General features: G+C 38.1%; 1 protein-coding gene across 1 annotated transcript in view; it reads left to right on the plus strand.

Annotated features, from left to right (window-relative positions):
- The window catches only part of LOC136875502 (hexosaminidase D), a 70,215-nt gene that overhangs the window by 43,907 nt on the left and 13,969 nt on the right, over positions 1-12,339 (plus strand). Inside the window, exon 5 of the mRNA XM_067149051.2 lies at positions 8,891-9,074. Coding sequence (XP_067005152.1) covers positions 8,891-9,074 — 184 coding nt within the window. The remainder of the gene's footprint in view (positions 1-8,890; positions 9,075-12,339) is intronic.

Genomic DNA, 12,339 nt, shown 5'->3' on the forward strand with positions numbered 1-12,339 from the left:
CAAAAACACATCAAAATTCACACAGAGCCATCTTCAGAGAAACTGTTGAGTTAATACAGTTTTTTAAAGTTCAGGCTTTCTCCTGTAGAGGAGTTTCAATTGGCGCGATATTTGAACTAGCGGCGTGGAGGTGTACCGCCCGGCACAATAATAATAATAATAATAATAAATGCGCGTAGAGGCACGCGGCTGTGAGCTTGCATCCGGGAGATAGTAGGTTCGAATCCCACTATCGGCAGCCCTAAAATGGTTTTCCATGGTTTCCCATTTTCACACCAGGCAAATGCTGGGGCTGTACCTTAATTAAGGCCACAGCCGCTTCCTTCCAACTCCTAGTCCTTTCCTATCCCATCGTCGCCATAAGACCTATCTGTGTCGGTGCGACGTAAAGCCCCTAGCAAAAAAAAAATTAATAATAATAATAATAGATACTCCTATAACAGCAGCTCTGCAGTGTCTTCCTACAAGGTGTAGAAGTAGATTGGAGTGAAATACCAGCACTTTGTTATCTATATACAGTAGAGTCTCACTCATCCGACCTTCGCTTATCTGACACGGGTAGACTTAATTTGAACTTTTGGTGGAGACGGGGACACTCGTTGTGGAGGGTGCGACTGTGGGACAAGCACTGGCCTGACCGCTGGCGGTAGGACCGGGTTTTTTCTCAAGGACAGGTGCAGTGAATCTTCAGTCATTATTCATTGTAGTATTGGTTTGGGTGCGGATGTTATAGTTTTCAAATCCTCTGTGAGTATGGCGAGTAAATAGAAGAAAGAGGTTGTTTCTATGGAAGAGAATTTGAATGCATAAAGAGACTGGACAAAGGGGAAGCTCTTCAAAAAGTGGCTCCACATTATGATGTTGGATGTGTTACAGTGGGAGACTGGAAAAAAAAGAGGGAAGAAAATGAAAAGTGGTGCTCTACCAGAGCAACAAGTAATGCACTGAAAGTTAGAAAAACAATGAAAAATGTGAGTACAAAAAAGTGAGTGAAGCACTATTTCTTTGGTTCAATCAACACCGGGGAAAGGGCCTGCCAATATCTGTCCATTCTGTAAGAAAATGCTGTATATTTTCAGAAGGAGTTTAATGAAGGGGACCCTAATTTTACTGCCAGTGCTAGGTGGCTTGATCGGTGGAAAAAACAGTACGACATTAGGCAGCTTAATATCTGTGGAGAAAAACTGTCAGCTAAATCCGATGAGGTTGTGAAATTTAAAAAGGAATTTCAGGAAATAATTCTTGCTGAAGGATTAACCGGTGATCAGTTTTTAATTGTGATGAGACTGGGCTAAGTTTCAAGATGCTGCCATCAAAAACTCTCGCAGCCCAAGCTGAGACATTTGCACCTGGCTACGAGCGTAGTGAGGAAAGAGTTACTGTTCTTGCCTGTAGTAATGTTACTGGGAACTTAAAAGCAAAATTGCTTATGATCGGTAAAGCAAAGAAGCCTAGGGAATTTAAAAACATTTCTGTTCATGCTTTTTCAGTCCATTACACGAATCAGAAGGCTGCCTGGATGTCTGCTGACATCTTTAAAGTCTGGTTTTTTACACAGTTTGTTCCAGATGTAGAAATATTTCTAGCTTTGAACACTCTCCCTAGAATAGCTCTTCTTCTATTGGACAGTGCTCCATCACACCCAAATGAAGAGCAACTTAGAAGTGGTGACATAAAAGTCATGTTCCTCCCTCCTAACGTGACGTCATATGCCAGCCAATGGACCAAGGTGTGCTGGAAGCATTGAAGAGGAAATATCGGCGGAAACTCCTTTCATCCCTGATAGAGGAAATGGACAATGGCAACGATATGATAGAAAAGTTAAAACGAATCAACATGAAAGACGTGGCATACTGGATAGCGCAGTCTTGGGAAGAAGTTGAAACAACAACATTAGAAAGTCTTGGAACATAATGTTGAGTGAGGTTGAACATCAAGAGGAGGTGGTGCAAGAAGACATGGAAAATATTGTGCTCTTACTGAATTTCATTCCTGGCTGTGAGGATGTTACAACTGAAGATGTAAGTGGTGTGGACAAGATCAGCTGTTTGAATTAACTGACGCTGGCATTATTGATTTTGTGATTGCTAATGAAAATGAGGATAATGAAGAAGAAGAATGAGGAATTGCAGAACAAAAGGAGAAAACGATGACTCACAGTGACAGATTAAGTGCGTTGGAAATGGCTTAACCTACGTTGAGCAACAGCCGGAAGCAAGCGCAATGGAGGTGTTGATTTTTCGTCAAAGGCGGGATCTCGCAGCAAGAAAACATGGATCAGCAGGCATGCAGACATTATTGACAATCTTTTCGTAAGACACTTGGAATGTTTTCTTTCAATACTGCATGTACTGTAAAATTGAATTGATAATGCATTAAATAGAGTACCATAAAACATGTCATTGTTTTAGTGCTAGAGTATAGCCTTGCTGTTTGTTTCAGTTCATTTTCAAAGTTATTCTGTATTATCCGACATTTTCAGTGATCCGACGTACTCCAGGTCCCTTTTAGGTTGGATAATCAAGACTCTACTGTAATTGAGTCAGAAGTATGAGTTGTGGAAAAATATACGATGAGGAACACATGGTTGTTTGGAATTGAACGCATGATCATGGGTCGAACACCATCACTGATCTACCGAGGAAGCTAATAAACCAGTGAACGACGAGTACGACCATGGATAATGGTTTAAAATTTTACATTTGAATTTTATAAATAATAATAATAATATATGGCCTCTGGAAAGGCTTGGTGGTGTTGTAATGAGGGTGAAATTAAGAGTACGAGGAGGTTGATTTTGAGGAAAATGTGAGGTAGGCTTACCATTTTAAACTATCAGCAATTTATCTGCATACTTCAGCTGCGAAAATGGTTTATACAGTAACTGTTTTTCTTTTTAAAATACACGGTTTAGCCATTTTACAAAACTAACCCCCACGCTGCCAGTCACGTTATGCACTGTAACTTCAAATAAACTAAAATTGTTCTGAGAACAATGGGCTAATAATACTAAAATACACAAATAATTCTATAAGCAATTAGCAAGATGTTTTGCATATGCAACAACAAACACGTGACACCATAATACATGGATCAATCGTGTCAGTTTTGAGTCTTCCGGAGAACTTCGAGTCTTTGAGCTCTCTTCTCTGTGTTAGCAGTGATGAAATGATGGAGTGCAGTCTTACACACCTATCCCCTTGGTCCCTGCTGTTATCAGACATTCAGCAGCAAACCGCACGAGGTGAGTCGAGGTGAGCCTAGGCTGGAATGTCAGTCTCCAGTGCCTTGCACTCAGAAATATGAGCGGCGTTTTTTCTCATTGCTTTCAAGTTTTGTAAATTGAACATGTGCCAGATACAATATAATGTGCTTTAAGATTTCCATCGTTCTCATTTGAGGTTTGTGCTTCACTAATAGTCTTGGTAGCCCTCCAAAGAAAAGCCACTAAAGAAGAACAATATGGCTTTTGAAATGGAAGATCAATGCTAGACCCCATCTTCACTATGAGGCAGTTAATGGAAAAAATTGGGAATATTATACTATTCTTGATTGTTTTCAACCACCTGAGTCTGGATCTCCCTCTTCCCCTTCTATTTGGGCTTCCATTGTCCACGTAGGCATCCTTACCTCTTCCATTCTCTTTACATGTCCAGACCAACTAAGTTTATCCCTCTCCATTTTATGATATAGCTTTTAGATCACTTCTTTACATTTCACTGGTACTTCCTTCCTCCAAACCAGGTTTCCCACACTCAGGTAGAATCATTTTACCGATCTCCATATCCAGCCCTGCATCCTGCATCAGTTTTCTTTCCCAGTACTTGAAGCTCTCCACAGTTTCAGGGTTTTGTCCCTTTACTTTTATAATTCCTTTCCCTCCCCTTTCTCCTCTAGTCAACACCATTGTCTTACTCTTTTCCACGCTGAATTTCATTCCACAATTTTCAATAATCTCACTCAGTATGTCGACTTGTCTTTGAACTTCCTCTCTGTTTGCTCCCTCCACCACAAAATCATCTACAAACAGCTCCCTGTCTCCTTATTTTACCTTTGTCTTTTTCATATTTTTATCCATAACCATTCTGAATATCAGTTGTGACAGCACACTTCCTTGTTATAGTCCAGTTTCATTCCAAAACTATTCTCTCTGTCCTCCCCACATACGTTCGCACACTGCTGAAACAATCAATTTTTGTACATTGTTTGCACATATTCTATCATTTGTTTTTCAAATCCTTTCTGTTGCATTATTTTCCATACCGTTGCTCTGTGAACACTATTATAATCCTTTTCTAAATCAAGGAACATCATCAAATCTTTTCTATCTCTCTGTAGTCATCAGCCGTGAGCTGGTTGGCAGCAGCCCTCCATTCTTGACGTTTCTCTGTTATCCATTTCAGTTCATAGTAGGAATCACATGTCATGCCATATAATATTTGCGTCATGTACTCTAATCTTGGTCTTCCTCAATAATTTTTTCCCCTCTATGGAACTCCTTGATGCTGACCTCCATACGTCGTATAGACCTCCTTTTCTTCACATGCTGCCAACCTTCATGCGTGGTATAGACCCCTATAGGTATAACTTCATTTTAGTGCTCCCATCTGAATCACCTCTGTCCGCTGGGTAAAGTGATACTCAAATTTTTCCTGTCGCTGAGGGGTTAAGGAGGAGAAATGGTGGTTGGATAGATGAAGATGGAAAGGTGCCATAACATGGTGAAGGTAGATTGGTAATACTGAAGTCATGAAAAGAGCTGTTGAACTGGTTCCATATATGATGAAGTATATTGCAGAATTTAAAGAAAGTCTACAAAAAATTGGAAACTTTGAGGATAAAACATTATTTAAGACTGCTTCCTCAGTGCAAAACTTCAGTTTCTTGTAACTTTGTCAGTTGAACTTAGGAGTTTTAAACTAAATATTGGTCAAATGACTCTTGCCATTTTTTCACAAAGTTCTGTAAAAAATTATTTATAGCATTGCATTAAATTCGTTAAGAAAAATGTTATAGATGGGGCAACGAATTCTGCCAGACTGCTTGCCATTGATGTTGCCATTCCATCCAATCAGAAAACATCTCTCAATGTAGATATTGGATTTTGTGCCAGTGTTGCTAACAAGACCAGCAAGGAAAAGGATGTTGTTTTCAAGCATGACTGCAGAGGTATTCTGAGAAGTTTATACCTAAAAATTACAGGGGAGAGCCCAATGAAATCAGTGATAGTGAAGGTGCTTCATGTTTGTGGGATGAAGTTATGCAGTGTTCCATTTTGAGAGATTCTTGAGTGACGGTAGCATTGGAGATTTTATGTTAAATAAACAAATGATTGCATCAGCAGCTGATATTGTGAAAAGGGAGTACTTGCAATTTTGTGATAATTCTGGAGAATAACTGAAACTGATATAAATGTTCCGTTATTGGACATTATAAATTTTCCAGATAACTCATTCCTGGTTGCCTGTGTTTCACCCCAGTGTGCTAAGTTGGGCTCATCAGTTGGTATATAGCACACCCACCAAGACGCATGGCTAGTGCATACCGTGGAGGCCACTGCATAGGCTACTTGGAGCCACTGGCAGTTCTCAGTCCAGAATTAAATTTGGTGGGCGGGCTGAGAATCAAACCCTGAGCCTCCGTTCAAGGCAGGCAGGCCTACTACCCTCCACACTGTGGGTGCTGTTATAAGATAACTACTGACTTTTTTTTTTTTTGTAAATTATTAAAAATGACCTGAGTCTTTCAAACCTTTCCAAAAGCTGAATGTAGTCCAGCACTAAAGTTCTCTTAACAGCAATTGAATCTCTTATGTCTATTCACTCGCTTGTTGTCCTACTCCATGACTAAATGGTTAGAATGCTGGCCTTTGGTCCAAAGAGTCCCAAGTTCAATTTCCGACAGGTCGAGAACTTTAACTTTGATTAGTTCCTTTGGCACGGGAGCTGGGTGTTTGTAAAGTCTTCAGCATTAGAATTCATCTTAGGTAGAGCCCCATCCTCACAGTTGTGCAGGTCACCTATACGATGTCAGATCAAAAACCTACTGTACACCGGCACTCTCCGGAGCCCATGTGTCGATTATTATTATTTTATTATTATTATCATCATCATCATCATTATTATTATTATTATTATTGCACAATCAGAGCATTGGAATGCACAAAGACCCAATCTAGGACATTGTGAAATTAACAGAGTAATAACAGAGGAAGTTCTACACATGCCTTCTGATCATATGATACCAAAGTACAACTTTGAAGAACCGTTTGAGACTGGGATATCAACAAATGGAATATATTGAAAAAGAAGATATAGTGTGGTGAACTGATGGCTCAAAGACTGTGGATGGCACAGGAGGAGGGATCAATGGGGGAAGACCTGGGAGTTCAATCTAGATGAGCCTGGGCAAACATACTACAGTCTTTAAAGCGGAAGTGATAGCTATCACAGCATGTCTTGAAGAAAATCTGAAAATGAACTATAGGAATAAGAACATTTTCATTTTTACGGACAGCCAAGTGGCCATTAAGGCACTAGAAGCAGTCTGGATAATATCAAGAATTGTCTGGTATTGCCATTCACTTCTTCTGAAGCTCTCAAAGTACAACATTGTCAAAATAATATAGGTACCAGGGCATGCAAATATAGAAGGAAATGAAAAAGCAGATAAACTGGCCAGGAAAGGGGCAGAAACATATTTTGTAGGCCCAGAACCTGTATGCGGGATTTCCTATGGACAAGCCCGACACTACATAGGAAAATGGGTACAAAAGAAACAAATGGAGAATTGAAAAAATACTCCTTGGTGCAGGCTTGCTAAGGAACTGATAAAAGGACCAGACAAGAAGCATACTTAAAGAAGTGTTGAAACTCAGCAGAGAAAATATAAGTTGGGTAAGGACTGTTGACAGTACACTGCCATCTGAAAAAACACCTACATAGAATTGGAGTAATGAGGCAATATATGTAGGAAATGCAATGATGCCGAGGAATCAGTTGAACACATACTTTTCGAATGTGAGGCGCTGGGTAGAATCAGACTCTCCACTCTAGGACTACCAGATGAAGAGAGAGAAGAAATCCAAGAAGACCCAATAAGAACAACCTGCAGCTTTGTGAAGGGAGCAGGTATATCTAGAAGGGAATGAAAGAAAAACATAGTAGCAAAAGATCTTAGAGGTTGACGCTAATTAGGAATTAATACTTAGAAGCTCCATGAAGAGAAGAAGAAGATTATTATTATTATTATTATTATTATTATTATTATTATTATTATTATTATTATTATTATTATTATTATTATTATTATTATTGTGGGAAATATCTACAGAGCGATCCATCTCTGCCAGTGATTCCATGAATAATTCCCGACCAACACCATCAAAGGGCGCAGTTTATACTGAAGTATGTTTTTAATGCTTCCTTTGTTTTATGTTAACATTCACTTCTTTGCATTGTTCTGATTGCTGAATATACATTTGTAGCAGCTCTTGGGGTCAATATTAATGAAACAGTTATTAAAGAAAAACACTTGGAAATTAAATGCAATTTAGAATCGTTAAAACCATACCATAAAATCAAAATTAAACAAGGTAAATACACAGAAACTAACGGCGAATGTGGACAGTGGAAGGAACCCTACGAGGTTGTGGATCGAAGAACTTTTGTGGCTGAATCTTTGACCAAAAAATAATTTAGTTAATACCTACTTATAGTAAATACATACATATTATAAAAACGTCAAAAAGGAAATATGGAACACTACCGCTAACATAAACACAAAATAGAAAAACAAACCCTGATGTAATTAAGTTGCAGTCTTACAATATTGCCAGTAGGCTACTTATCATCATGGAAAGTACAGTACTTTTAATGTGAAGCGACCACCTTCACCAAAGAAATAAAATACAGGGCATAGGAAAACATGTTAAAATGAATCAGAATTACTGAGGTCAAGCTTAATGAAAAATAAATTTAAGTTACAAAACTGTTAGTAAAAAGCTTGCCTCATGTCAACGTGAAGACGGATGTAAGACCTCTTTATACCATCGTATATTACAATTAATTTCTTATGGAAAAATTGATGGGTTATCTCCTGTGACAAATAAAAACTTGAAATTAAATTAAGTTACATTAGGAAATTTAAGATTTCCTTACCCCAAGACAAGGCATAAACTCCAATGGAGCACAGAGCTCCTGGACAACACGTCCGCTCTACATGATGCCAAAGACAGAATTCAGACACCCCATGATGCGCTTCCCGAAGGTAGGCCACGCTAGATGGTGCAACCGGAAGCGGCACAGCAAAATGAATGACCAATGACTGCACAGTAGTTACCTTTCGATTTATTTAAACCAATCAAATTTAAATGTTTAAATTGGACGCTTGTTAGGGAACCTCTCAAAGCTTATATCTTGTGCAAGTCCCAGAAAAATCGGCACGTGCAGTACAGGGTGTCCCACAAACTTAGATGATAAAATTTAATACAATTTTAAATGATCCAAAAATTTACTTGAACTGGGTCAAATGTATATACTCTTGTAGCACACATCACAACGTTTATAAAAGATAAACAGGATAACTTGCCACAATTTATTAGATTTATTACCTACTTGTTCTTGACTATCATATAGCTCAGTAGTTTTTCCTTTGTCTAATACAACCAGTTTTTTTTTTTTTGTTTTTTTTTTTTTTTTGTTTTTTTTTTGTTTTTTTTTTTTTTTGATGCGCAATATATTTACATCTTAATTATCCGGTATCATTGGCCTCTTATTCTCATCATGAAAAAGCCTCATTCAAGTGCAGTTGATGGCCACAAGGCATGTTTTTTCTGTTTGCAAAGGAGCAATTTTCACCATTTGTAAGCATTTAATCATTGTGATTTAAGGTCTGGCACATGGGATTGTGCCCAACATGTGTACGGAGGATGGAGAATAGCAAACATGGTCGTGCTCAGCTGTATCTGGATCACATTATAGCTGTTGTGCAGTTCATTCGTGACAACTATCCCTCATTACGGATTATAATGTGGGATGATATGCTTCGTAATATTGATTCAGCTGTTCTGCAAGGTACATTATTATTTATTTATTTATTTATTTATTTATTGATTGATTGATTGATTGATTGATTGATTGATTGATTGATTGATTGATTGATTGATTGATTGATTGATTGATTGATTGATTGATTGATTGAATATGCTATGATTGTAAGGCCACATGATACCATGGACACCAACAGTTCATATGGGCATTCATTAACAAACATAGTAAAGATACCCAGTTGGAACTCTTGTTTGTTTTTTGTTTTTTTACATAGTATGTGGGACACTTGATCCACTCTTGCACTTAATCATGGTACAATAATAAGTATAAAAACTTAGAAGATTAAAAAAAATAATTTGAGTACACATACAACTTAAGAATTATTTTAAACTGGCAGGTTATATATATATATCTTCTTCTTTTTTTCCTTCTTCCACTTTTCCCACACCTTGGTTAGGTTGCTTGTATGAACTGTTTCTCACAGTGTAGATTTGACCCTATTTTATGGCCAGATGCCCTTCCTGTCACTAACCCTATACAAAGGGATGTGTTCACTGTTGCATGTTTCTGTGGTGGTTAATAGTGTGATGTATGAATATGAAGAGGTGTGTGTATTGAAACAAACACAAACATTTAATCTCTTAGCCTGAAGAATTAAACAAACATAGCTAATACCTCTGACCCAGGCTCTTACCATTCAGTTAATGAGCCAGACAAACTATTATACCATATTTGCTTGCATACCACACATACTTTTTTTTTTTAATACTTCCTAAAGTATGTGTGTCATATGTGAAGACTTTGATTTGGGTCATGTTCCAAACAATTTTATTTAACTGGTGTAGTACTTCCAGGAAACTTATGTTCTCAAGACTTTAATTTGAGTCATGTTCCAACCAATGTTACAATATTTTACTGGCATAATACTTCGAAAAATTTCTGCTCTTGATTCCGTGCAAACACGCCACTCCACAACTACAGGTGTGCAGTGTTCCTTCAGTGCTGCAGTAAAACTATGAATTATTAAAGAGTTAGGGAATCGTGCAGGGAAAGAAAGTATGACATTCTAGAATCATGTGTTTGAGATTGGAGAAAGGAAAAAAATTTCTAATTAACACACATGTGCTCACATACACAGAGAGTTGCACACTCTTTACATTAAACATTATTTGTTTATACATCTTAGAGATACTCTATGCATGAATAGGGAGAATGCTGGGCTAGGTGGCTCAAACAATAGAAGCGCTTGCCCTCTGAGCCTAACTTGGTGAGTTTGATCCTGGCTCAGTCTGTTGGTATTTGAAGGTGTCGGCCTCATGTCAGTAGATTTACCAGCATGAAAAGGAACTCCTCCGGGACAAACTTCCGGCACCAGGGTGTTTCTGAAAACTGTATAAGTAGTTAGTGGGAGGTAAAAGCAATCACATTATTATTAAAACAGAGAATGAAGAATTCATCATTCACAGTTGAGTTCCATACTCTGGTTCCCATTGCAATGATAGCGCAATAATTGGCAGCTGACCTGTTAAAGGGAATTGCAAGGGTACAGCTGAGTGTGTATCATGTTGGTGAAAAGAGGAAAGTTAGTTAGATTTTGGGGACAGGTAAGGGGAGAGGTCTCAGGTAGGGATCTGAACACTTGGTCATCGACAGTATGTGAAGATTCCCCTGTTGTTCAAATTTCAGAAGGGAAAGTTAATTGTAATTGGACATATGTCTTTCATAGTGTAAAGAAAATATGTATGCTAGAGGTCATGGTTCGTTGTATTTTCCTAAGACGTTCATTAGTTACACAAATGATTACAGCAACACAGTAATGGAATATTGGAAGAACTAAGCCTTATTTTCATATTTAGGTTTTGATGATATTCCAGAGGATGAAGTGAGGATATACTCTTTCATACAAATGATATTTCGCTGGGCTGAGTGGCTCAGACGGTTAAGGCGCTGGCCTTCTAAGCCCAACTTGGCAGGTTCGATCCTGGCCCAGTCGAGTGATATTTGAAGGTCCTCAAATACGACAGCCTCGTGTCGGTAGATTTACTGGCACGTAAAAGAACTCCTGCGGGACTAAATTCCGGCACCGCGGCGTCTCCGAAGACCGTAAAAGTAGTTAGTGGGACGTAAAGCAAATAACATTATTATTATTATTATTATTATTACAAATTGTATTTCCATTGCTATGTATATTCTCGGGTTTTTTTTTTTTTTTTTTTTTTTTTTTTTTTTTTTTTTTTTTTTTTTGCTAGTTGCTTTACGTCGCACCGACACAGATAGGTCTTATGGTGACGATGGGACAGGAAAGGGCTAGGAGTGGGAAGGAAGCGTCCGTGGCCTTAATTAAGGTACAGCCCCAGCATTTGCCTGGTGTGAAAATGGGAAACCACGGAAAACCATCTTCAGGGCTGCCGATAGTGGGGTTCGAACCTACTATCTCCCGAATGCTGGATACTGGCCGCACTTAAGCGACTGCAGCTATCGAGCTCGGTATTCTCGTTTATGACACGTAGTTTATTAACTCAGCTTTTGAATGGAATTTTGGTACCACTCTTTACATAGTCTTTATATTCATTTTGACTCTAGTTATAATAGCTTTTTTCTTGGAAGGATTTTAAAAAATTGGCCACCCTAATTCATTATTGTAGTCAAGTTCGATGAAACACTATTCTTTGGTGTGTAATGTAAATATTTATGGTCCAATAGGCCATTGAAGTACATGATCATATCATGTTATTTAAAGGAAATCTAGCCCAAAAATTAGGACCCACATTCACAATGTTGTTTTTCAGTTTTATGCTTCCACAGATAGAGGTAGAAAAAGGGAAGAATTTTACTGCCAGTTAAATGGGACTATAAAGAGAGTGGGAAAGAGGGATATTATTATTGTGATGGGGGATTTGAATGCTTAGGTTGGTTCAAACAATGAGAGCCTGGAACAAATTATGGAAGTGCATGGAGGTGGTGACTCAAATGAAAGTTGGGACCTCTTCATTGATTTTTGTGCCAACCATGATCTGGTAGTGGGTGGCACTCTACAGTATTTCCACATAAACAGTACCATAAGATTACATGGGTATTGTCAGGTCATGTTACAGAAACACAGATGAACCACACTATCATAAGTAGAAAGTTGGTACACACTGTTAGTTGCAGACTTTAAAATGAGAATTGCAGTGATTTGAAGGGAATTTGAAAGGCAAAACAAGAAATTTGATGTCGGTAAATTACAACATAAATTGCAAAAAAAAAAGAATTCCAGATAGAATTGAGAAATCACTTAGATCTTGCT

This window comes from Anabrus simplex, chromosome 6 (genome assembly GCF_040414725.1).
Source record: "Anabrus simplex isolate iqAnaSimp1 chromosome 6, ASM4041472v1, whole genome shotgun sequence".
Lineage (NCBI taxonomy): Eukaryota > Metazoa > Arthropoda > Insecta > Orthoptera > Tettigoniidae > Anabrus > Anabrus simplex.